This window comes from Melanostigma gelatinosum (assembly GCF_949748355.1).
Source record: "Melanostigma gelatinosum genome assembly, chromosome: 2".
Taxonomy (NCBI): Eukaryota; Metazoa; Chordata; class Actinopteri; order Perciformes; family Zoarcidae; genus Melanostigma; species Melanostigma gelatinosum.
Window position 1 is genome coordinate 16,761,305 of NC_136635.1, and position 27,905 is coordinate 16,789,209.

At 41.8% G+C, this 27,905-nt stretch overlaps 1 protein-coding gene across 1 annotated transcript; it reads right to left on the reverse strand.

The window, feature by feature from the left end:
• Positions 1 to 363: 363 nt before the first annotated feature.
• lgr4 (leucine-rich repeat containing G protein-coupled receptor 4) lies at positions 364 to 27,905 on the reverse strand. Its single transcript, XM_079281697.1, has 18 exons — positions 27,232 to 27,905; positions 19,911 to 19,982; positions 15,285 to 15,356; positions 14,375 to 14,446; positions 11,930 to 12,145; positions 10,490 to 10,561; positions 9,336 to 9,404; positions 8,650 to 8,721; positions 8,346 to 8,417; positions 8,106 to 8,174; positions 7,950 to 8,021; positions 7,530 to 7,595; positions 7,304 to 7,375; positions 7,143 to 7,214; positions 6,860 to 6,985; positions 6,280 to 6,377; positions 4,934 to 4,987; positions 364 to 4,799 (listed from the first exon to the last, which is right to left on the reverse strand). Exons 1-18 carry the CDS (start codon positions 27,411 to 27,413, stop codon positions 3,391 to 3,393), a joined length of 2,937 nt encoding a protein of 978 aa, XP_079137823.1. The 5' UTR covers positions 27,414 to 27,905; the 3' UTR covers positions 364 to 3,390.

A 27,905-nucleotide genomic window follows, 5' to 3' on the forward strand; every position in this document is an offset into this window, starting at 1 on the left:
ATGAGACACTTTGTTATCTTTGATTGGACAGCTGGCTTAAGACACTTCCAGCAGTGCGGTTGAAGAACGACCTGCCTTCCCGTGAGGCCGTCGTGCAGCCTGTCAGACTGATGTTCAGAGTTCAATGTGGAACTCTGCTGGGAGAAGAATATGTATGATTTGAGTCAATATTTCCATTTTCAGGGGACCTAACCTTTCTATGACATATTGCAATGAAGAGAATTTTCTATAGTATCTCCAATCCCTCAATCAATCTGTGCTGGTACAAAGTACAATCATTTCAGATATGATAAAATACTTGAAGATAATAGTTGCTTTAATTGAAATTTTAACACAAAAGGTAAATAAAAAAAGGTTGCGTTTTTTCCAATTTTATTCATTCACAATTTCATAGAATTATTCTAGTTGAACAGGATAAAATAACTCTGGGAGATCTCACATGAAAAACTACAATGAGATTTTATTTTTGAACTGAAATTAAGGGAGATTATTTTTATAATCCGTATTATTCTGCAAGTTTGTATCTATAAAAGATAAAATAAAAAATGTCATCGTTTATAGTTTGGTTAAAAATAAATCACAGTATACAGTACATAGATTCCTCCCACAATGTGCACTTATCTAAAAGGATGATGTACAACCACGTGTCAACACAAAGCTAAGGATGCAAACAAAGAGAAAAACAGAAAAGACATTTCTTTTACAAAGCACTGCTGGCAGCCACTACAGTCGAGGAGGTAGCTTCCTTAGTTAGCATCCCATGTTTGATTTCTTGTTTTCGTTTAAAATAATTTACAAATACAAAAAAAAACAATAACCAGCCTACTTACAAAAGAAATTGTACATTTTCATCAGATGGGAAATCTCAAACAATCAACGGACATTTTGTTGGGTGCAAAAATGTTCACACCCGGTCGAGAAAAATGGCTACATGGGAAACCGAAAATAAAATTAAAAAGATCAAAAGTAAATGGTGCATTATAAGTACACAAGAATGTCTTGCTGGTGGAAGAAAACGTTTCCCTACATTGCCTAAATTCCTGAGCACTCACACGACGTGCACTTGTGGATACACGCTCTGAGGGCGTATCCACCTTGGATGTGCACAGTCACGCTCCAGCACACCAAACATCAGTCAATCCCTCGTCACACGCAGTTTCACTCAGGTCCACTCTCAGGGTGAAAAGATGTCCATGTTAATATACTGTATAATAATAAGGCTGTACAATCATCCAGAGTGACATGTACATACAGTCAGTGTCTATAATGCAAATGACTGGAAAGACACAGAAGGCAGTCAATTAGTTAAAAAAGAATTCCTCTGATTTTTAACATAAGCCTTATTTTCATACTTTTATACCAATATGCCACTTTATTCTGGTCAAAATGACTGCACTGTAGAGCTGTAGAGATGCACACTGCAGATACTCGTCTTTAAATGTCTGTGGTTGAATATAATCACGCTCATTTAAACTATAATAGTCCATTTTATACTTCTTGGCACTGCTTAAAACCGTTCCTGTTGACTCAGCTGGCTGCCAGTCTTGTGCTGCTTTCATGTTGGAAGAAGTGGAAGGGCGGGATTATATTCACGTGTTTGACTTGGCACTCACAAGCCAAATTATGTTTAATGATACATTTTAAACCAACAACAAATGTACGTCAGCTTTCACACAGTTCATTAAGATTTTTGGGGATTTCCTTTTTGTTGCTTGTTGGTCGCCAAACCTCCAACATATATTGAAGAAAAATAAATCCAAAGTTTACTATATTTTTCTTTTGTGACATTAGGGAAATATTCTCTTTGATGCCCAAAGTTACATGAGAAAAGCCATACCACTATGTTATCTGTAGCGAAATATGGAGCTAAAGCTAGCAGCAGGTTAGCTTAGCATAAAGTCTGATAACAAGTGGGAGCCGCTAGCCTTACTCTGTCCAAAGGTAACAAACTAGCACATTTAAAAAGGTCACTAATTAAAAAATTGTATCTTGTTATTTTTGTTTAATCCTTCAGTTGTTGAATCGATTAAAATGACTGTTTCTCTCTGCTTCACGTCTTTAAGCTTAGCTAAGCTAACCAGCAGCTAGCTGTAGCTTAATAGTTCACATACAGATATGTGCCGAGTGGTATTGATGTTCTCACCCGACTGTCGGCAAGACAGGGAGTACATGCATCCCCCAAAATGTTAAATTGATCATTTGATTGATGTTAACTTTTTAACATCAATTGGAAGGTTTTATTGAAACTATTCATGCTCATTAAACACACCTCACTCAACAGAGCAATGACTCTACAACATTAATCTGACCATCTGATAGAAGCAGGACTCATCTAATTATTGAGATGCTACTGTTATGAAAACAAAATGTTTGTTGAGTTTGATGAAGCTCTGCAGGTAAGAAAAATAAAGTAAAAGATTGATAATCAAACAGCATGATGGCCAAAACTCAGAAAATGATGTAAAAATTAACCAATGACAATAATGACCTAAAACTTCATGTGTGTAATAGTTTTTGGTTAAGAAGTTAACAAAGAGAAGTGCTGTTGTTTTGGTGAATGCTTGGGTAATATTGTATATTCATCATTCAAAGGCCACCTGAAATAGTCTCCACCCTCCTGCTGCTCAAACAATAAATAACATTGTTCACCGCCACCAAGCACAGCTGTTGCTATAACAGGGATATCTGCTACTTCGATCACATTCTTAGTCTGAGTAAATTAAAGCAAAGACATGTTTATTATAGACTGGCGTTTAGTTATACCATCCTCACGCCGATAGATCACGATCACAGGCAGGCGGGGCAGAGGTTATTGCTGACGTTACATTATACCCCTCTGATAGGTGAAGACCACCTGAAAGTTACAGTCACACAGAAAAGTCTAGGATGATTATTACATTTGCTACATTTATGAAAAAAAAAATATCTAAGTATAAAATCAACAGTAGCTGTGAAGAAACCCTAAAAATTGACAAGATGTGTAACAATTAAAATTGAAAAAGCTTATAAGCACAGGTAAATCACAACATCTTTGACACGTACATTGAGGCTGGCGACATAATGAGATCCAATACAAAGCAAGATGCAGGCACGGGGGGAAAGATTTTCCTTTGCAAGATCCTTTGCTGACCAGTTTGTAACATGATGTGCTCAGTTCACCTCAAGTAGAAATGGTCTCCAAGTTCCAAAAGCACACCAAGTTCCCTTTAAATGATTGGTTGCATCCGTTTACACAGTAATTACAAACGTAAGTGCTTGCTGAAAAGTCTTTTAGCAGGGCAGTTGGCACATTTTGTTGTTTGATATAAAAATGTTTATATATTCTTGTAGAATCTAAATTCACATGACGGAGAGATCTGTGCACAGACGTAATGGAGCTCTGAAGCGTCCTCAGTCCTTGACTCGAGGTATGTTGTATGAGTAGTGTACCAGAGGAAGGCCTCTGCTCTGACAGAAGCAGGCTCTGCCACAGGCCTGAACCTGGTCTGAACTGTCCGAGACAAACGAGTCCCCCTCGTCTGCGTACTCAGACTGAGCAGAGGGTGTGCTGCTGTCTGCCCAAAACCCCTCAGCACGCTGGCAGACTGCTGCTCCCGCCAGGAGGGTGGGACAGCTGTGAGACTTCATCAAGTGTCTACAGACTGTGGAGGACGAGGGAGAGGAGCAGGTCCTGGCATGCAGTGCAGCCTCACACTGCTCGCATACAACAGTCTCTCCACAAAGCTGGGAGTACATCCCACAGTCAAAGCCCAGGTGGGTGGAGGAGCCACTGTCTGTGAGCTCCGACCCTCCGCCACCAGCATCTCCGTGAATTTCAGCACCGGCCTTCACCTCCCTGGTCAATCCTCCGCAGCCGCGTAGTCTCAGCCAGTCCTCCCTGAAGGCCGGGCTGAAGAACACATACAGCACTGGGTTCAGGCAGGCCGGCAGCGGGAAAAAAATGAGGATGACAGACTTGGCGATCTCTGGGCCACCGGCTGTAGAGCCAGTTAAGAGAGGGGCGAAGGAGAAAGCTGCCACGGGGCAGAAGAAGATGCAGTTGGTGAAGATGAGCCAGGCCACGTGTCGCAGGGCACCCGTTTGCTCCGGATCGGCCAGCTCCACCCTGCCCAGCTGGCAGTACAGCTGGGTGTACACAGCTGCAGTGAACAAGTAAGCCAGCGCATTGAGCAGCACCAGAACAACTGTAACACTCAGAGCTGGACTCTCTCCACCAGCAAAGGGTAGGCAGAGAGGAGAGGCCGCTTGGTCACTTAAAGTCAGGAGAGGCAGGCAGGCTCCAGCAGCAGCCAGCAGCCCCAGTAGTCCCGCAGCAAGGCCGAAGCGTCGATCTCCTCTCCAGCACCCGCGATGGCTGCCGACGTTCCTCCTGGGTGACATCATTACCTTGCCGAGTATCGTACGCACGGCCATGCTGCGCTCCACGGCCGCCAGTGAGAGTAACAAGACCGCCCACTCTGACGAGAAGACGGCCAGCGCTCCTGTGACCTGACAGCCGGGTCCCATCTCCCACCACACACCGAACTCGGCAAACGAGCCCCAGGTGGCAACGTCGAGCACGGTCAGCACGCCGACATACATGCCTGTTAGCAGGTTGGCCAGGGCCAGTAGCCCCATCAGAAGCCGGGCCGGGGAAAGAGACGGAGCTAGGGAGTGGGAATGGCCTGCGGCTCTGTGTGTGGGGGAGAAGGTGGCCACCAGCACCAGGCTGTTGAAGACCAACGACACCAGACAGATGAACCAGACCGTCAGACGAATCATCCAGTTTCCAAGCAAGTGTTCACAGGGCTTGAAGGCTCCTGAAGACAGGAAACAATGTGGTTGCTCAAAAGTTAAGTTCATCTTGCAAGTTATCTTTTAGATTATTTCAAAGCTCTTCAAAATTGATACACAGACGCATAACAAAAGACATTAAAAGCAGTTTGTTGCTTACCTGGGGAAGGAGAGCAATGCATAAGCATTGGAATTCTTTCCACATCCTCCCCTCCTAAAAAAAGAAATAAAAAATGCAAATGTTAAAAAGGTGATCTAAAGTCAAAATAGTAGCGGGCCAAGATAAGTAGTGGGGTGTATACAGCAGGAAGTATGTGAACAAAATGAAGCCTGAGCAGAAGTTCAGTCAGGAAGACTCTCTTTACTTTATCTCTTGGTCTCTCTCTCCCTGTGATTACAGCGGATTGTGGGCGTTCACTTTAAATTAACCAACCAGATTTCTTTAAGCCAATCACACCATTGCTTTCAAACTTTAAAAAATGTTCTCCTCTCTACTGCCGTCAGCTCAGCTCAATTCAGATGCGACCCTCCTCCACCAGTCAGCATCACAGTCATGCTCCTCATCATCATCTTCATCACCACCACCACCACCAGTGTCTGGCCTCCAGGGGGATTCTGCCTTATCTGACCTCAGCATCACTCCCCCTCCATCATCCTACTTCAGGATGAGTCCAATCGCCAAAGACTTTGCACTGTTCAAGTTATGCATGTGTAATAAATTATAGCTAAATTCTAATGAAGTCTCTCCTGATTGAAATCCTTTCATGTGACTTTTTTTAATCTGCTATATAGCAATTAACAACAGTTTAATAATTACATCTTCTATAACATGAAATAATTTTTCTGTTACTTTACTATGGTGTTGAACTAAAATATTATTTAAACACATTTAGTAAAGACAGGTTTACCATCATTTTGTACTGATTAAAGGATGGGGAATAGGGAATCTTTTTTAATTGATTTTAAAAAGATTATTTAATCGTTTTAGTAATTAAAAACCTACATCTGAAGCATGTGTATGTGAGATACAATGGTCTTGAACTTCACTAGACTAAAGATCACATAAACGAGCCCATGTGCACAGACACAAAATACACAACATTTTCATGAAGTTTCCGTCGACTTTGCATTTTTCACGACAAGTAAAATAGGTCAGTATTAGGACAGTAGGACAGTATTGAATGTTGTCGAGTATAAGTTATTGAATGCAATAGAACATTGTAACTGATGCACATAGAAATACTGTACTACACAATCTGTGAACAGTTAAACAAAAACATGCAGGCTAATGCCAGAGCAGGTAGAAATGTAAAACTGGCACATGATTCAACATCCACATCTGATGGTTTGGCAAGAAATAATGCTGTTAATATGCTCATGTACCTGGAGGCTAATATAAAACACTCTTCTTTGATATTTTTAGTCACTTTTATGTAAATAAAACAAAAATAGTTTAGCTAACATGTGAAGTGTTCCAAGGAAAAAGCCTGACTGCAGCATTCCCACCTGTAGATTTCTTTATGTCGTTTTCCTCAGATGAACCCGTCGATGAGTCACATCCAACGAAAGCACAGCATTGGTAGGCATACGGGACAGAGATGGACCTACAGATACACAACCATCATTCAGAGAGGCTGTGAGCATCCTGCTGAGGTCCAGTGTTGACTGTCCAGAATCTTAATACCTCATTAGCATATATAACTGCAAATATATTTGACAGACCTGCAGAGTTAATATTTGCATTGTATAATTTATATTTATATGAATATATCAATCATTTGAGGTAAAAGGGAAAAGATCTAAAAAACATTGACTATTTGTGAATGGGCTACTTACTCTAATGATGTGATCTTTATTTCGGAAAATTAGATTTCAGCGATTTATTCCAAACGTGTAGCTAAACCGTGTACAATTTCGTGGTTTACAACTTTACAAATCACATTGTCCTTAATTAAACATTTTCTATGAGTCATTGGCATCTTGTGACCTTAGTGAGTGAATAGAATTTAAATTACAAAGTCAGCACCAAACACCAAACACTTCAGATAACAGCACTTGACAGTGGACCACAGAACTTCTTCCTCACCTGAGTTTGGGCAGGTTTTTTGCAGTCAAGACATTTTTCATCTGCGGGTTCCCCGAGAGTTTCAACTGACTGAGTGCGCTCAGTCCAGTTGTTGCAATCACAGTCAGAGAGTTCAGACTCAGATCTCTGCAAAAGAAAAGAAAAGACATCAGCAGTTTAATTCTGTACACAGCAGTAACATCGAGTGATGATGTGTGACTGGAGAGTTCTGTACTCATCCTGATCAGAAGTGGTAAAATAATACAACTCAATATTGATAATACTACTCATCAGTCATACTCACAGGTTGGTGAGCGCAGTGAGGGAGAGGAAAGCATCTCTGTGGATAACTCGGATTTCATTTCTACTCAGGTCTCTGTGTAAAACAACAACGCAGTGAACTCACAAACCACGCACAAATATTTGTTTCTACAGCGTCCAGCGCGTGTGACCGAGTGCACTTACAGTAAACGGAGTCCAGAGAGACCCTGGAAAGTGTCCCTGTCAATCTGTTGAATACGGTTGTGTTGAAAGCTTCTGTAGATTGAAAACAAGATTTGAACAGATTATAAAACAAGCACGATTACCGTTACTACTAAAATAGTTTGTTATTATATTATAATCTTTTGATCTTGAATCATAATCTGTCGTCTAAGATTTGTGAACTGACAGCTACATGTTCAACACTCACATCTCCTGCAGTCGGATGCAGCCCTGGAGGGATGGCAGCTCCTTGAGCTCATTGTAGGACAGGTCTCTGATGGAGGAAAACAAACAGCGTCATCAGATAAATGGGACTATTTCAAATGGAGGAATGAAGAAAAGAAAGTTGGATTGTTAGTCATGCTCCACTCTGTAAGATACAATTGGTCTACAAAGAATTTCCTGATACCTCAGTATGCCCCCTTTCCTAAAATGCCACATTTGTTGAACGAATGATTAAAATCCAGTCTGTAGCGGTGTTAAAACTATAGTTCACCCATCAAACTATACTGGGACAATTTCTACTGTCCCGCTAAGTTCCTAATGATCTTCGGTTAGTACAATTATTTGCAGAAGATATATTTTGAGCACTACTGCAGGACAACAGTCTAAGGAAAAGGTCTCTTACAGCGTCCGAAGCAACTTGAGGTTCTCACACAGATCAGCGGAGATGAACGATATCTGGGTTCCCGACAGGGTCCTGAAAATGAAAAGTCGAATCAGTCAATCCTGAGACACACAAAAAGCACAAGCATGAAACGATGCTGCATCCAAGTTCACTTACAGACTCTCCAGGTTATTAGTCCACGTAAGGATGGGGAAGTCCTGCATCATGCTGGCCCCACGCAGCATCCTGAAACACACACGGTGACGAACAGTAGCATCACAAAGTCAGAACATCAAAGCGTGAGTCGTAACGGATTCAAAACACACTGAAGTTGCATTTTTTGTGTTAAGTCACCAAGTTCAGAGAAAACTTTTCAACACTGATTTGTCAGGAGTCGTGCCTAACTGCGGGACTTACAGAGAGTGCAGGTCAGACAGATTCTGGAAAGCCGAAGCGCCCACGAAGGACAGCGGGTTGTCATAGAGATGTCTGGGAGGGCAGCAAGAGCAGAGGGGGGGGAGTTCAAACCAAAATCATTTACTATGCGAGAATGGCACCATCTTCTGGACATTCATCTGTTGAAGCCTCACGCGGTCAGCTAATACTGTATTTGTTCTTACCAGAAAGCATTCTGTACACTGTCCATGGAAGCATTTGTGCAAAAGTGTGTTGTTAGTGTGCTACGTCTGTTTCTGAGTGGTGTCTGTGAGTTTGACCTTACATGGTTCGCAGCAGGGGGTTGTTATGGAAGGCCCCTTCAGGGATGGAGGTAATATCATTGCTGTGAAACCCGCTGCAGGAAGAATACCAAGGACACGGCGTGAAGACACTTTGCTCAACATGAAACCCTGACATAATGTGTAAGTTAAGTTGCCGTATGCTTAAAGAAATGCAAAACGTTATGCCGCAAAAGGCAAACTGCACAGTTCAACCAAAAAAAAGCACAAACAAAAAGGTGTGAATTGACTACCACTGTCTGCTACAGAAATCAAGGTCTGTCAATTGATAATCCTTTCATTAACTCAATAACATGCTCATCGGGTTTTGCCTTCAAAATAAAAGCACAGATGTTGAAACTTAAGATTTCAGATTTCTTTCCCAATTAGTAAAAATGTAATAATATTAAAATAAATAGGATGCGAGTCATTGTTTACCTGACCTGTATGTGAATAGGGACAGACAATATTTGTGATTTCAACAATTCAATGAGTTACAACTGGTTTGCTTCATTGCATGTGTGCTCTAGTTTTCCCTGTATTTAGTTCAGAGCTACTTTCTCAGATATTTGTGTGTTTTGAATGATATAATAACTAGAAGACATTAAAAAAGTCCTCTTTCTGATGATTTAAGTGGTCCTTGACTTTACTCTCGGTACAACATGGAGGAGAAACAGCACGATATACTCACAGTTCCTTGAGTTTGGGTAGGGCCTCTATAGCTTTGGGAAAAACCATCAGGTTGTTGAAGTTCAGATCTCTAGGATGAGACAGAGAGCGATTCAGGACATCAGCGCTGTTTTCTTGCACTTTGACGTCACAAATTCATTCCACTAATCAATGGTACATTAACACCAAAACATCTACAACTAAGCATTGATAACAGGGGTGTTAACTTATCTGGTTCTCTCTGTGACTGCTGTCAGCACAAAGTCAAGTACTTATGATAAATAAGTACGGTAAGTAAGATAAGTAGCATCGTTATCGTTCTCATAAAATAAATGACTGGCTAGCAGAGCTAAATGATTTACTCTTTGAGCAGCAATAACCAATGAACAACTAACCAGTACCAATGCTCAATGTACAGAATCCCAATGACGAGTTCAACATTTTATGGAAATGTGTTGATTTAAAAATATATATATTATTAGTCATTCATAAGAGTCCATCTTCACACTGCTTCTTGTCCAACACCAGAATACAATCAATGTACAAAAATAGTCGACCGACTTATCAATGAATGATTATCATTTCATAACAATGTGAAGCAGCGCAAGCAGATAAACTGCAAACCAGCAATTAAATAACGCAGTATCCTGGCTGCATGGTGAACGCCTAGCAAGTTCTGATGTTAACGTAAACTGCATTTGAACCGCAGCAGAACTGCCTTTAATAATATTTATATAGGCCTACGTGTGGCTTACTGTCCACTGCGCTGTGTTATTATGTAGGAACATGTAAAGACTGGATCAGCCGTAGCAGATATTCCATATTAAATGTATGAGTTGGGATAAAAAAAAAAAAGGTATGAGGACATCCCTAGTCTCCTGTAAGGGCCTGAGTGTTGTACAGTAGCTGTTTGCCATTAGGTAAGGCCGTCACTTAAAGATGTTTCATGGCTGTGTGGCAGGAGGAAGTGAACAGTGGGAGGGCAGGTTTGATAAGCATCGTGTACTTTGCTCTATTTATCTTAGAGCAATTAAAGGAGGAAGTGGACACAATGATGTCTGAAGGACAGGAGCAGAGGTGGGTGGGGGAGCTGTTAGCACACACAAACACAAGCGCAAACACACAGACTGACACACACACACACACACATTAACTACTGTATGACTGTGCACTCACAGTGTCTCCAGGTTCACGAGTCCAGAAAAACAGGTGTCTCCTATCTCCTTAATTCTGTTGTTATGAAGATGTCTATAAAAGCAAAAGCAGTTTTACACACACATCTGTGAGTTTTCATACCACGACAGATTTTAAATAATCTATTCTATGACATTCATCACAGGTTTTATTTCGGTCCTGTTTTGCATCTTTTGTGAGAGGTTTCACAAATAATCTCTAAACGGTAGAGTGTGATTTGTGAATCAGGTGTCTCTACTCTACTGCATGCGTGTATGCAGAAGGCTATTCTCGCCCAATAGGCTGAAGGTCTTTACTTCCTGTTTACCCTGACGAGTTTATGCTAACCCTGCAGTAATACCACTCAATGCGTGTGTGTTTGCAACAATCCCACAGATTGTAAATGTGCCACATATTTGTACTCGTTCCTCTAGTCTAATGGAAGGCTTTAGCTCTCCTCCATGCATAAAACATCAAGATAATCTTGATTTTACATTAATGCTCGGAGTCGAGCTACTTTTTCAAAGTGTTGTTAGCATTCAAACCCCAATGGCATATTTCACTGCAAAAGTGTATTCAAAAACACAGCACGGCATGAGCAGCTACCCGTTTTGTTGACTTGTTGACTGTAAGCAGTGGAAATAAATACTACAGTATGTTTGGAATCGGATTTGCAGTCGCTCAGAGGATACATTCAGAGCTAGGAGCAGGAAACAAGGAGAGGTACTTTGCATTGATTTGTGGTGACAGAATAATGCATATGATACATGAAAAACTAAACAGGAATTACAGCTTCTTTAATTTAGAGCAGAGAACGAGCAGCACAGTCATACTTTACTAACTGGATGGTACAAAGTCAGACAGAGAGATCAGATGAGAAAACCTATTGACTTTCACTTCTTCAGCTACTCCCTCAGGTGTCAACACACGAATGTTCTCAGTCAGTGTACCTGGTTCATTAATGTTTTTAAAAAAGTAATCCAGCAGGTTGTTCCTGCTGTGTTATTATAGGGCTATGAAGACTGCAAGCAAAGTCCCCCTGGCTGTGCTGGGGAAGTTTATTTTAATGACTCCGAGACTGTTTATTCGTCAAATACTCAACATTTAAAATGATGTCCCAGCAAAAACCTTAATTGATCAAATGCCATGATATGTAATCGTCCAAATCATTTAGAATCAAATGACTGATGGTTTCATGATATTGCTACTTTACAAATGTTTTCCTTCGGAGTATTTTTGTAGCTTTGTTTAGTGACGACTAAACACAGCTGACTGCAGTGGGTGGTTTGGTGGGTATTGCCCTTTTTTCTCACCCTGCACATTGTGACAAAGGCCGACTGGTCAAAAACAATAGTGAAACATACAGTAAATATTTGTACTTTAACACTACAGAGCAGATCTTTGTTATCAACCACAATTAGAACAGAAGCTTAATATACTCACAGCACAACTAGACTGGTAAGGTTCGCGAAGGCGTTGTCTGGTATGTGCGAGATGCGGTTGAGCGCCAACGTCAGAGCCTGAAGGTTCGCCTGGTGTCTCAGAGAACCGACCGGGACTTCCGTCAGGTTGTTATCATCCAACCAGAGGTGGCGCAGCTGCTGAAGGCCTTCAAAACTGTCTTCTGGAACTGTAGTGATGTGGTTCGCATCCAGCCGACTGCAGAACAGAGGCACAAGGAAAAGGATGATATGATATTGACATTACCTATGAATGCCTTACAAACAGCAAATAAAACAAGAAAGAAAGCTTTATAAGATCATATTACATTTAACGCAACCGTTACTTTCATTTTATTGTCACTTTTCTAGGTCATGGCAAGCAAAGCAGCAAATAGCATGCACCGCAAAGTTCATCAAATCCATCTATTAACGTGTACTTAGTTTATCCTGGGTTTGACCTTTGATCTCTACGCAGTTGGTTAAAAAGCAGTGAGCTGCACACAAAGCAGCACGTATTCTATTCTATCACCATCATTTCAACCAAACGTAGACTTCTTCAAGGCATTGAACTGTCTTGGAAAACTGGTATCGCAAAGAACAGCACCTCATTTTGAAGTGCATTAGTCACAACCTGTTTACCTCCAAAGATATGCAGCTGAATGATGTTTGCACCTAAAATGGTTCCTCTCAACACAGACGAGTAGAAGCTCAGACGGTAAATCGGACGTATTCACTTCACAATTTCTCACAAAAATGTATGTGATATCATCGAGCAATATTCTCAAGTTTCATGATGTGAATATTCGGGGAATCTGATGTTGACTGTTACCTACTGGCTATATTGTAACAGATGAAATTCTGATCAGGAGCCAATAGCTTGGTGGTATGAAGGACATTCATATTTAAGTAGTATTATGAATGCACAAGGGTTCTTTTCACCATCACCACCCTGTTTTCACCTGCCGTCCTCCCTCACGGAGTGTCTCGCCCTCCCTCAAAATTCCTCAAGTGTCTGGGCTGGAAGGAAAACAGTCTTGATTGACATTCAGCGCTCTAAACCTTTATACAAACCGAGTACTGGCTCTGTCAAAGCATATTACTTCAGCTACAGACCTTAAAACCCTCACTGAGAAAAGACATCTGTTAAAAAGAAAGAAGAGCGGGTGAAAAAAGAAGAGGGGACGCAAGGGACACGGGGAGGGTTATAGAGGGGTGATAATAGTTGAAAGCTGGACTTTCAGCAAGTTTCTCCAGCTGGATTAACCCCTCCATTGGTTCTTGGAGGTGGCAAATATAGAGACATGTACATATCATGGGTCTCAATGAAACTGGCATTCAGTAGTCGCAGAAAAACGATGCAAAAACTGAGGGCGAGTGGAGCAGGAAATTGTGAGAGGGCCGACAGTTAAGAGTAAACACGTGGAAAAACACAAGTTCCTGTAAAACTCAACCATCCAACAGAAGAAGAGAAACGTTAGCAACAGATCTGCTGAATAAGACTGACCTACATTTGCACAGGGCTATGGCTGCGCTTAGTGCACAACAAACACTGCAGCAAGAGTAAAGTATGTGATACGAGTGGATCCGCCCCTGCATGACATCAACAAAGTCTTCAGTCAATAATTGAGATAAAGTCATTCTCGACTTGGAGGAAGAGTAAAGTCTTTACTCTCATACGAACCCATCTCACACTAGTGTAACATACTGTATGGTACATGTTAAACTACCTTGCTGAACGGACGCTATCTGCCAGAATGTAGTCAGTTGAAGCAATCCGATGCTCAACGTGACTCCACTAGGAACAGTGGTGTAAGATGATGAGACTCTAAATGCATGCTAAAGTCTGACAAACTGTAATTGTAAAACTGTAAACATACCTGATTTTAAAGTGTGATTTTCTAGTGTATTCGTCAGGAAGTCAGCACATTAAACTGACTAAGAGTCTACATTCATGCTAACAAGACTGTCAGGTCGTAAATTGACACAAAGAACAGTTCAATTAAATTAAATAGCAATCCATCTGATAGTTGTTGAGACATTTCACTTAAAACCACAAATGTGAACTGCACGATGGCGGAACTAGAGGGAAATAATTGGGATCTATCCTCAAAGGACCATGAATGTCTGTACAAAATTTCATAGCAATCAATCCGGTAGTTATTGAGACATTTTAGTGTGGACCGACGTGGTGAAGTACACACAGTACAACACTCTCATCCTTGACACAAGAATTTCAAACACTGCCACAAACGATCAGGACAGTCGAAGCCCAAGTACTGACCTCATTTTTACACAAACCTTTAACGCATCTCGTCTGACGGTCAGACCGAGAAATCAGTTTGCTCAAAGTAAAACTCAAGGTTCTTTGAGCAGACAATGCATGCATGTGTGTGTGTGTGTGTGTGTGTGTGTGTGTGTGTGTGTGTGTGTGTGGCATATGACTTACAGTGACTGGAGAGAAAGAAGAGTCTTCAGGGCTGCACTGGGCACAGTCTTCAGCTGATTATTCTGGAGCATTCTGCAGGTAAAATGGCAAAATGATGACTTCAACTCAACTCACAACACTTTATATTTAAAACAATGTGAGGGAGCTTTGTGAAGGCCTCCTCTGTGCGGTTTTATTGTTGATTATGTGGCTCCACACCGAGCGACACTGTCTTCATGGAGTTTTCCTGATTCCAGGCTGATGACTTAACTTTAAACACAGACTGAGTTATGAAGGTACCCATCTTCATGTTCACTTTTAAAAGCCTGTGAAATTGTGTACATTTACATGGTTGCAGTATCTGTAAAGAAATAGGGTTTGTTTGAGCTAAATATAGCCAAAATACTTGTTTTGTTTTCACTTGTGTGGTTACAGGTAACAATGTGAACGAATCCCTTGATTTGATAAGCATATAAAATACCTCCATGTGTTTGTGTTTTCAGTCATGCAACAAAGACCTCACCTGACGATCAACAGGACTTTGAACGTTTGGCCTGTTGCAGAATCAACAGGGCAGCGCTTTGTGTGTTGTTCAATGTGTTCGAGTGTGTGCAAGCACCCTAGGGTGTGCTGCCCAATGTAAATTACGCAGAACTAATTTTTACACAGGAATTGTATGCAATTCTGTGTTGGGTGTTTTCACAGCCACAGATAGTGTTGGGGAAGGGATGGAAAAAAGCATTTAGTATATCCCAGGGTGGAAATAAATGATATGACCATGTGTATGGTGGCAATAACTGACAGCAACACAAACTGCACTATTTACTCTTTCCCCCAGTGTGTGGAAAACATCACACCATCACAGCCATGTGTGTGTGTGCGTGTGTGTGTGTTGACGGCGGTGGTGGTGACAGGGAGGGTGCATGCTTACAGGACTTTGAGCTGATGCAGTCCAGACAGGGCTTCAGGGTGGATGAATGACAGGTCATTCCCTGCAAGTCGTCTGTAGCGAGAGAAAAGAGTCACACGTATATATTTTGGAAATTTCTCAAATGTTTCAAAGCTACAAGATACATTTCTGAATCAAGCAATGCGTGGTGTTTAAAGAACCCCTCCACATCCTGTGCCTCGGTAGATTAGGTTCCAGCTCTCGAGCTGAACATGGGGCCTGGGGTGTCAAAGACATGTGTCTGTGCCATGGCCTGTTGTCACTTAGTCCGTCACTCACAAGAGATTAGAGCTGTTCCTGGATATCCCCTCTTTAGATCCCTTTCTGAGCACCCCAACCATTACTATTCAGTGCGTGAAAAACTGATTCACCCCTCTGAGGCTGACACAAGCAGTCCAGCTTTGCAACAGTCTTCTCCTTGTAACATTTTTCAGTTGGAAGCTTCGTCAGTCCCTGCATGAACGACTTTAGACCGAGGGGACGCCTCCCTTTCCTGTTGGGAACAGGAAGTCTATAGGAAACAGGGGTGTAAATAAGCATGGGACTGGCTGACTGGGACACATAGCCCAAGTATACTGGCCTTCGAGATTAGCAACAGATTTATCACTCTGCAACGTGAGTCAGACCAGACCGAATTCCCTGCAACAAGAGCTGCTGTTGGTGTGAGCCTGAGAATCGAGGCTCAAGACCGCGTACCCATCATGTAGACTCAGAACTGCTCATGTGCCACACATTTCCCTAAATCACAGAGCTGCTTCACCTGAAGACATTTCCGTAACAAAGCTGATAGGTCAAAAGTACGAATAGCTGCGAGTCCCCGATGAGACTGAAGTAATCAGCGAATTACCTGTTATTACCATAAGCTTTATGTCAGTGGTAGGAAAATAGCCCTCCAACAAAACAGTTTTCCCCTTCATAATTCTCACAAAAGTTTGTATATATATATATATATATATATATATACACACACACACAGTATATATAGCCTAAATACATCTGTAGGCCGTATGTCTCCATTTGAAGCTCACTTTTGCTGGAGATATCTGTGTGCATGCGATTAACTCCCGATATCGGCCAATTAATCGGCTATTTGCTTTTTCCTGCTGCAAACAATGGTTATTTTACAGTATTTGTGTCGGTAGACCTCTAACATGAAGCACGTGACCTAAACGTCCACTAAAGCTTCCGCTCCACGGATGGGATGGAAAATGGCAGCAAACAAAACATTGGATCTGTGTGGAGCGATCAGGAGACTGTAACCTTCCTGAAATGAATACATTAAAGTGAACATAAATATCACATTCGCCATCATATTCTTTACATTGTTTTTCACCCTTTGAGGATTGGCACACTTTTACTCATGTAATTTGGTTGCGCCTTCTTTTTTCTGCAATGGCTTTATGTCACTTAACAGGAGAATCAGAGCCACCAGCTGCTTATCTCACTGAACCATCCACAGCTTTCAATTACAAGACCGTAATCTGCACTTATAGTCACGACTACAGTACAAGTTGTGACACGCATACGGACGCCTCCAAATTTAAAGTGACACAAATCTTGCCTGTAGCCGTTGTGTCATTCTTGTTGATTTCAAATACACAGTGAGCAATGTGCCTAATACCAATATGACTTAATTCCATAAGAACTCAAACACAACCCAGAACATGCAATCGTTTTCACAAGCCACTAACCACCACATGCAAACATGGTCTGACAAATCATTCAGATATCCATCAGGTTTCACAACATAAAGAGCTTCTCCTCCTCTTACATCTTTCAACAAACTCAGTACATGTCCCCCGAGGCTTTGACAAGGAAAGAAGAATGTGCTAAATCTCGTTGAGGAAAGGCAAAATCCTCTCCTTGTGCAACACCACTCCTACAGGTCTACCTTTTCTCAATGGCAAATTCACACAAGGAGCTCTGCACTCAGACAGTTATGGGCGACAAACATAATTTACCACAGACAAAAAAAAAGGCATTCAGGATTTTAATTTTGCTGAAACAACACAAATTTACTTTCGATTTGGCAAACTCATGTGGGAAAGAAGCACCACTCCCCCACGACAGGCTGCCACATGTAGTACGCACCTTTTGTACCATCGTCGGTACCGGTAGCTGTGACAATAAGCCTGTAGGTTAATTTCCTCTGTTCATGTTCGCAATGTAGATATACGTATTGCAATTTCCAATAACAGAGTTGTAACAGAGTTGCTACGTGAGAGGAGCTATTTCAGGCGCCTCTGGTTCTGGAAGTAAGAGTCTCTTTGACTTTCCCACAGTCAACGTGACTCACAGTGGGAGAACTTCTACAGCTTGGATCAGAATGACACTTTCCTGGTTCAATCAACAGCACACGAGATTATCAAGTGTGTTAGATATTCAAGTATCTTGTTGTTTGATTTAAAATCAAACATCTGTGGACATAAAATGATTTGGTGCATTTCAGAATGTGTCTGGTGGAGTTTTGACGATCACTAGAAGCACATCTAGGTTCCTTTGAGAGAGTTCATGTGAGTGTACCAGAGCTGTAGCTGAGCTGGTGGCCCCACTACTGGACACTATGGTGTGTTTGTGTGTGTTACTGTGGGGGAGTGTCAGGACATAGCTGTGGCTCTGCTGTTTATCATGTTAACATCATTGTTCTTTCCTGCCCTAAATATCTTGTTAAGTTCTGATACAGCACAGTAATCGGGGGCTTTTTGTGCTGCGTCTACTGCCATTGAAGTCTCTTTCATGCAGGACAGATGAACGTATGAAATGGAGCTCAGAGTCTACGTCCAGTTAGGGAAAAGCGGCAAGAACCAAACTTTAAACCCCAAGCAGACACATTCAAGCTAATTTGTAGCAAAAAAAACCCAAACATTTGTAACACACAATACGTGTACTGCCAGAAACTCTAGTGTAGAGTTCCTCTTGAAATAATCAGAACAAACATATCAGATGTGAGTCAACACTAAATAGGACATCATGCCCTGCCCTATTTAAACATAGTCATTGTTACATTATTGTTATCAAGGTAAATGGATTTTTTAGCATATCTTTCAGTCAAATTCATACAGAAAACAAATTTCATACAAATGGATGCAATACCGTGTGTTTTACAAAACATATAAAAGTAAATACCCAGTATGTATATAAATGTGTGTGTGTGTGTGTGTGTATATATATACAATATATTATAGGTATTTACTTTTATATATATATATATATATATATAAAAACATATAAAAGTAAATACCTATAATATATTGTATATATATATATATATATACACACACACACACACACACACACATACACACATATCAAATAACAATAACAATACACTTTAAATCATTCCGTCAACAAAACGCAGCATATCTAGACCCAGATGTTATTGCCGCATTTTACTGAAGACATATAGAGAGCCTATCGGTCACAGCTTATTTCAAGACTATAAACAAACTGCAGAGGAGACAGAGAATATCTGTCATCACGTCTGCGGAGCTTTGTGAAGAAAGAAAGAGCGGAGGAGCTTGCGTGACTACGAAGGAGGGAATATTCCTCCCTCGTCTCCGCTCCTGTCCTGCGTGAGGACGTCCCACTCTCTTTTCTCTCTCTATGTCAACTCTTTCTCTCCTCGTCTTTGCCCTCGGGGCGCATGCTCTGGTTCACTGACATTGCTACAGCCCTGGAGCGAGACAGGCATCTACCAAAGTCCACTGAGACCAGCCTGACGATTTGTTCCCAGAAAAAAAAAAAAAAGGTTAAACAAACACACACATGAACTGAGGGTATATGTCAATCAATGGCACCCCGATGACGGTGCATCCATTATGGTGACCTAAGATGAGAAAGGAGTGGTAGCAAGGCTGGATGGGGGGGGGGGGTTTCAGCCTTGTTGCCATGGAAACAATTGTTTTGCCCTCTTCCTTCCTGCCTTGCATTCCTCCACACGATGCGATGAAAAGTAAATTGCCTTTCGACAAAGCAGATTGGAGTGGTGTTTGGAAAAGAAGAGGGTGAAGACCCGGCCCGGCTGAAAGATGCACGAGAGATGAAGAAACACACCCGCAAAGCGGTTAAAGTAGAGCTGGAACCGCTCACTGGTCATTTGGCTTCCTCAGGGCTGCATGTTACCCGATATCAGGTAGACAGATCTTTATCTCTGACTCCCAGCTAGCACCGAGCCAGACAGCGTGAGTGTTTAAAGAGTAAAGAAATAACAAGCACCCACGAAGATTAGAACACGCCACTCAACAAAGGCCCCAGAGCACAGATGTGCTGTTGCCACCCTGATAATCCCTTAAAAGCAAAAACTCCACACAGGATGTCACGTGACCGTAGCTTCAATACATGTTGTCTCACCTCACCTTTTTAATTGAGCTCCACTGCACCTTTTGTGACCGCCCTTGTTCAATTCATGAATGGTTGAGTGATTCGTAGCCTCACGTAATGCTGCGCTTATCTTCTTCAGCTGAGAAGAAGGGCATGTTGTGCACCAATACTGTGTGTTTTGCAGCCCAAACTCAAATACCCAGGTGCATATCATAAGCCCTCGTGTCAACATTGCACAGAGTAAATACATCATTAGCAAGGGGGGAAAAAAACGTGGCATGTACTCACAGTTCTTCCAGATAGGGGAAGTTCTTGAATACGAAGGCTGGAAGCTCAGTGATGTTGTTCATGCTCAGGTCACTGTGGAAACAAATAATCATTTAGAAAGTACAGTACAATCTCTGAATTCATTCATTCATACATTTAAATCACTCTGTTAACCTCAACCGGTTTCCAACAACAGATCACTTTAGTTCACTTTGTTCTCAAAAGGTTTTTCACTGACGCTTCCTCGACACAGATTGTATTCTTACTTTTTAACCATTTGAATTATTTGAATTGCATTACTTTTGGACTTGTGAAGCCTTTTAAACCTTGGTTTTTGAAGTATTGTATAAAGTTTTACTGACTGACATAATCATCGGTGAATGAGGCCTTACTTTATCAACTTAGCTATTGCATATTATGCTGCAGTTAAGATATTACCATGACAAGGTGTTTGGCTGCATCACGTAGGACATACAGCCAACAGGGTAGTGGTGTCACTCATCCCTTATGGCAGTTATAAGTCTTTTAACTGTGCCTGCATGAGTTCCTTGTAAAATCCCTTCTCTTTAGCCTCAGGGATCTTCATTTTTCAAGTAAAGATAGGCATGTAGCAGCATGAAAGATATGCACACAGGACTTGATTTGCTTCCCCACAAAGCTAATGTGAATTTAGGAGTTTTATTTTTATGATAACACAAAAAGAAATACGTATTTGCGACTGGAAATAGGTTAAATGTGTTAAAGTAAAGGACTGTCACATTAAAAGAGAGGACAAAAGGCTGTCTCAGGTCAACTGGAGACCAGTGAGAGCAAACTCAGCTCTGGATCCCGAATCTGATTAGGAATCCACTAACCTGCCCCCGCCTCCATATATGAAGACACGGGACATATCAAGACTGGAAAAACATACAGGATTCACAAATTAAGCAACCCCCTGCCCTCCTTTCACTCGCCAACTGGCCATCTTGAATTTCACTGCCAGATCTCTCTAGGACCTTGTGTGTGGGCCCCTGAATCCTACAAGGATCATATTGCCCTTCCGCTGCAGTCCCAATTACACACACACACACACACACACACACACACACAGAAGCCTAAAAAGGCGGGCCCTGACAGAACCCTCATCATCCCTGCGACCTGTGTCCCATCTCCACTTACCTGGTTATCCAATTACCACACAGGCTGTGCAGCTACAACAAAACTTCCATCAACATCCAACCACTCCTTATCGTTCTCTTCTACCCAGACGACGTCTCTGGTGGTGCTTTGCAACCACTGCTGCCGATCTGCCACCACTGGTGGTCAGATGGATACATCCCTAACCACATTTTAAACCGTTTAACTAAATCTTGCGTCTTGTTGACTGGTCTGGTCTGAACCACATGCAGGGCTGGGGAGAACAGGAGGCCTCCATGACTCTATCACACTTCCTCCCTCCCTCTGTGTCTGGCTGCTTTACTCATCAAGGCCCTGGCCTGTCCCTGCTAAGATAGATTGAAGGAGACACTAAAAATGCAGCTGTGATAAATGGTTTCAAGCCTAAACGCTTTTACAAACAGGTATCAGTAAATTTCTATCCCATGTGCCATTTGGCTTCATTTTAGCAGAGGAAGCACAGAGAGAATCTCAGGAGGTAGCAGACATGCTGTGAGAAAAGGAAAAGAAGGCTGCTGAGGTGAAGTATGAACATATTCTACAAGTCAAAATACAAAAATGCAATTTCTGTGCGAGTCAGTTAACACAGAAATACTACATACCGAACTTTTAAAACACTATGTATGGTGTGATTGATTTGAATGCACAATGAAAATGGGGGAGACAATCAAGTTTCCTCGGGGGCAATGACACTTGTTTTTAAACAGTACATAGTCATCATATACTATAATTATGCGTTTTAATTAGACTATCAATTCACAATGAAAGTGCTCAGAATGAATGAGATGAACAGTACATACACTGGGGTCTTGTACATCTGTTGTTGAGATCAACTAACATATTTCTGCTGTTGAGCATAAAGAGGTTTTAGTCTACACATGTAATGCATCTAACCTGGTGTGTTGTCACTTCCGACAACCCGACATAAGATTTAAAAGATGTGCAGAAAATAAACTCACATTTCTTCCTGAAACATCATTAAGATGCGTGCGTAACTTGAAAGTCCTGACCTGTGGACAATACAATGAAGCATTTCCTGGTCTGGCCTGGTTACAGAAAGACACGTCCACTAAATAACCACACAAAGTCTTACAAAGAGCCCACTTGTTAATAAATATTTGCATCTAAAAAATGACTGGGTGTAAGTGTTGTGCTGCTCATCTGACAAAAAGTGCTTGTTGGGAATCTGTGTAAAACTATTTTGAAGAGGACAAAAAGCTTCATAATTACACACTAGAATGACTGCCTTGCAGTTGCATGCCTCCACCAATCAGTCAATTTGCAGTTTAGATCCATGTCTGTCCAAAATGTCATCACTTCAGCATACACATTCTTAAGTTATGGCCCAAAATGTGTTTTGTGAGGTCCCAGTGACCTTCCTCTTCAACCACACAATTCTAATCAGTTCATCCTTAAGTGGAAATGTGTACCATATCTGAAGACATTCCCTCAAGGCCTTCCTGTCACGGTGCTTTCACGGGAACGGGTCGGACGGACGTGAGGTCACAGTGACCGGTTGAGTGACTTTTGACCAGTAACATCTAATCAGGTGGAGGTTTGTGCCAAATTTGAAGAATCTACCTCCGTTAGTGAGTCACAGTGTACCTCCGGACAGACAACATAATGCCTCCGGCCACCGCTATCGCCGGCAGACTTTAATAAATCTTGACACCTGACAAAACCAAACGACCAGGAAAGGAGTTAGATTGAGGCCAAGAAGGACGAAACCGCAGGGACATAACTTGAGAGTTCATCGACTCCTGCCGGAGGTTTCACCAGAAGGACAACAATCCGTGCAGCACTTCACAAATCAAGCCTGTGTGGCAGAGTGGACGAAACAAACGCACTCCTAGAAAAATAAAATAACAAATGCACCCGAACAAAGATCCTGTGGTCTGAATAAACTACAATCCATCATTTCGGCCATAATGAAACCTTTAATGCCTCGAGGAAAGCAGATGCAGCTACCGTATCGTTCATCCGTCTAACACTGTCCTACACCATAGAACGCCTCATTGTAAACATGTTCAGGAAAACACAATACATTTGGACTTAATTGAGATACATTGGCAAATATTTGTTTTTAAAGCATGATTTCTCCCGGAAACAAGCTGCAGCTCAAACGATTCATCTTCATAAAAACTCCCAAATCCTTATTCTCAAATCCTCTTCCTTTTAAATTTATAATGTAACTTTGTCTCTTTGTTAAACAAGTAAAACGTGATTTCCAGATGTGGACAAGCGTTCCCCTATCTCCCCACAATTTAACAATTTCAACATTTTTGGAAAATAAACTGTACTGCAAAAATCAAGATCTTACGAAGTTCCCTTTAATTTAAGCTCTGTGAAACATTTTGGAAATCGTGTGTCTACTGGTATAACACTATTTTCTCTTATTTGTTGTAATCAGGCACTGATTGAGAACTAGACGTATTTATTCTTTCCACAAGACAAGAGCAGCTGCATCACCCCTCACAAGTATTGCATCACATTAGGCCAGTGGTGCAATGCATCATAATTTCCTCAGAACATACAATCACCGATGCTGTGCATAACCAATAATTAAACTGTTGCTGCAGCACACCCCCAGGCCTCTCAGCGTGACACTGTGAGGACAGGAACAATGCTATAACAAGCATTACTATGCACAGTTTAGTCAAAATATAATCAAATATAGTGTGTGTGATGCATCAACAGTTCATAAAACACATAGTAAATATGTACACGTTTAGAAATTAACTTATCTTTCATATACCACATTATTAACAGAAAGATTGTGAGGTTTAGCAGTTATTTTATGGATGAACGGTGGGATGTAGAATTAGCCGCTCTCCCGTCTGCTCCATTTCAGACAATACTCCATTTAAAGTGATTCACCTTCCACCTGTATAAATGTCAGCTACCGAGGATTACCTGCAGGATAGTCGTTACAAGTCCACATGACGAACATTGCATGTAAAGATTATTTGCCGTTTCAAATTAACTTTCAAGCATCTGGCCATCATTTCAAAAACGCATCACATCCTCTCCCACTGATCCCATCTTTGGAGTCCCACAAGACACGACAGTCTTTACTTTGAAGCAATCAGTCATCGTTAGAAACAAACTACCACGTCCAAAGACTTTGCTCTCCAATACTACTAGACACTAAACTTACAATACAAACCATTTAAGTTGAATACATGTCTATCCAACGCAGCTTGGGGTAATATTTGTATTTTTGAATACTGGCACAAGATTGAGAAAACCAGCAGCCATTAGTAGTTAGAAAGTGTGTGACGGGGGGGGGGGGGGGGTCTATAAGTGGAGGACAGTGTTGGGGACTTAGAGAGGGGGGAAGAGAGCGTTAATATTCCACTGACTGGCTCCTTTCACCTCTGCTGACCAAGAACAGAAGTATCATTCAGTTAAAAATGGATTGAGAGCACCAATGGTGAAGCTCCACCAGCAGAGTGCAAGACCCCTGATGCCACCCCTCCTTTTTCCCCCAAGTCTCAACCTTGTTCAGGGTATGAAAGGAGCTAACACAACGGAGACGCAATCTGTAATAACACCGTCTTGCTCCCTTAAAATGCACAAGAGCTCATGCACACGCTGTATTAAAGTCGTGTGCAGAGCCTCGGTGGCAGGTAGGCTTACCTACCTTCAAAAGGAGTGTTTGCTTTGTTACTGGCTGAGGGGCCTCCTTCTTCTCTCATCTGCTTTTCTGTGACAGGGCTGTTTCCATCACAGATGCCAAAACTCAAGCCCCTGTGGGCTGGAGGTGAGAGTCCACTCCAACATCGTCATATGATTTATTATAAAATGTGTGGTCCTCTATTGCCATGAGATTTCACTCGAGCAAAGGTACAAATAAACAGTCGAGATCCCCTGAAATATGTGTCCTTGTATTGAGGACTTCTTGACATCTGAGCAGTGCGACACGTGTAAACTTTACACCTTCCATCCAGTTGCTCGAGACTATATATTTTATATATTGTCTCTTTGCCATCAAACTGATTGTGAAGACATGATGACTGCAAACAAACTTGTACAAGTTCAGTTCAAATGTTCTAATGACAAAACACTTCTTTTCCCCCTTTCCACATCAGCAGACCATTGTGGGGCCATTAGCCCTGAGAGAAGGAGCCCTTGCAGCTGCAATATGTCTCACTAATCCATCATGATCCCTAACCCCAGTGCTCCACATACAAAAGACGAAGGGAGCGGGAGAGGACAACTTAAGTTCAAGAGACCAGGAGAACAAATGAGAGTGGGACAGAGAAGGGGACAAACAACCGTTCACATATTTTTAAGAGGTTGAAGCGAATAGATGAGGCAGTTTAGTGCTTTAAATGTGTCACAGGGCATTTAGATACCCACGTGAAGAGCACAGACAAGAAGATAGCACAATCTGGAAAATTGTTTTCTAATTTGGCATAAAATAAGGCCGCAGAGCATCAGCAAGGGCTTTTGATGTCCTTTAGTTGTGATCCAGATGTCAGACTGCCCATAATAAGGAGAAAGTATGATGAGAGTCTCAGCTGTAAGCAGTAGACCTTCTTGTGACATGTCTTGAGAGCCTGGAATATGAATCCACTATCTCTGTTTACTTAAGCCAACACTTTCCTACCAATGGCGATTTAAAGTTGCACATCATATTGGTTGTGGTGTAGCGATGCTTTGGCCACCATTCTTGAAGAGGTGGCAAAACAGCACAAAGGGTTCTCCAAACAAGAACAAACCGTAAAGCTTTAAGGCTCGGTGGCTGTGAAACATAGGTCCACTTCTTCACCAAGTAACACACTTCAAACGGATGAGAGTGATCGTCAAGTCACAACTTCTTCTGTTTGTTTTCTGAGGGAGAATAGTAATAGCAAAATGCCACAATAGATTGCTGTTTTGAATGCCGTTGCCAAGGTGGTTACTTTAGTTTATGATTAACCCAGAGGTTGGGAAACAAACTGAGGAGTTTCTTCATCAACTGTAGCTGCACCACCCCATAAAGAGCTGACCTACCTGGTGCACAAGTGCTTCACTTTTTACTAACAAGAAACGTTTGCCCTGACATGAAGTCGTAGTTAGACTCTTAATCACACTTGCGGTGACAATGTATCAATGGCCCTCGTAGTTATTTTGTATTAAACACAATGCCGGTTATGATCTACACAGCATTACTTTAAATCTGGCCCTGCTTTTGAATTCAGCACTCATAACTTTACTTCGCAGTTCGGTCACATAACATCTCATAACCAAACACGTTGTCGAGTAATAGAAAATGCATCAACAATTATGATTACTGACTCATCATTTAGTCTTTAATCAAACAAAAGTGTTCAACATACACTAGTTCCAGCGGCTCAAACGTTTTATATAATTGTAAATTGAATCGATTTTTGATTTGGGACTTGTTTTTGGAGAAAAAAACGAACATGTCGACGGCAAGTCGGCTCCTGAAACTTGTGGTGGACATTTTTCACTATTCTGACATTTTAAAGACTGAACGTGGCAACTAACAATATCGACCGTGGCGATTGTTTTCTCACTTGATTGTTCTGTTTAAAAATCATCAAAAAGTAGTGAAACGTGTCCATTGAAAGAATCCAAGATGATCCACCACCTCAAAAAGATTCAGTTTAGTCGACCATCATATGCGATAAAGAATCAAACCTCCATGTTTGATATGCTGGAAATCAGAAAATGTGACCAACTTTTCCTTAAAAATGACTCGATTATCAAAAGAGCTGCAGATACATCTTCTATAGATGTATGAGTGTACAGATTTGTTCAACTCTTAAATCATTGATTGAATAACTGATATTGTATATAATACTTAGTTGCAGTCTTACATGTCTATTACAACATGAGTAGAAATGGGAAGCTGATTTAATGTTGTTTCAGGGAAGGATTCACTTTTTGGCTGCAATTAAAAGTTAGTACAAGTTGTCCAGCTATAACTGTGTATAGTTGACCTGAACTCTGAGCGTTTTGGCACATGGACGATGACCAGAAACCCTTAAAGACTCTTAACATCTCGATGAGGCCATATTTTCTCTGTTGGGACCATTCAGTAGAAAGTGTACCGCATGGTGTTGAATGTTCATTATTCACTTGCGATGTAAACACAGGCCTTTACGGGGAGGCATGTTGAGGTGCACAGACATGTTTTTGAGGTTGTATTTCACAGTGCATGTTGCCAAGTACTTACAGGTAGTAGGTGAAAGCACTGAGCCCGGCTGGGACGGCGGTGAGCCCTCTCCCGGAGCAGTCGGCACCCCCATCTTCATCGCAGCTGCATGAGGGCGAACACACGGCCGTCGACTGCCCTTGACCGGTGGCACCAGGACGGAGGGAACACCACAAACATATCCAAAACAGATCCACGCGCATTGTCCTGCTCGTCTGTTCAGGTGACCGCGGTGAAAACAGGAGGGCCCTTTTTCTTTGTGGTTTAATTTATTCCGGACGTCGACTTGTCATGTGGTTGGTCGGTTTGAGGCATGAAGAGATGAAGCCTGACCGACGCTTTTCAAAAACAACATACAACGTCCGAGCACTTCATACATTCACGAGCCCGACCCAAAATATCCACGTAAACGGTCCAGCTAGCGTTAACAACCAAATATTGTCTTCGGAGACGAGCGTTTTACCTTCCAGTGAAACATTTCTCAACCCCCCGTGTGTGTGTGTGAGTGTGTGTGTGTGTGTGTGTGTGTGTCGTATTAGTCCATGAAAATAAAGTAGCAGAGCTCGCGACAGGAGCGGTAGCCTACCTTGCGTTTTCTGCGTTTTTCGTTGTCCCATTAAATAACCACCACAAAAGAGAAACGAGCGGTGCCTGCTAATGCGTCGCTAAAGGGCTGATCCGGTGGTGGTGAGACG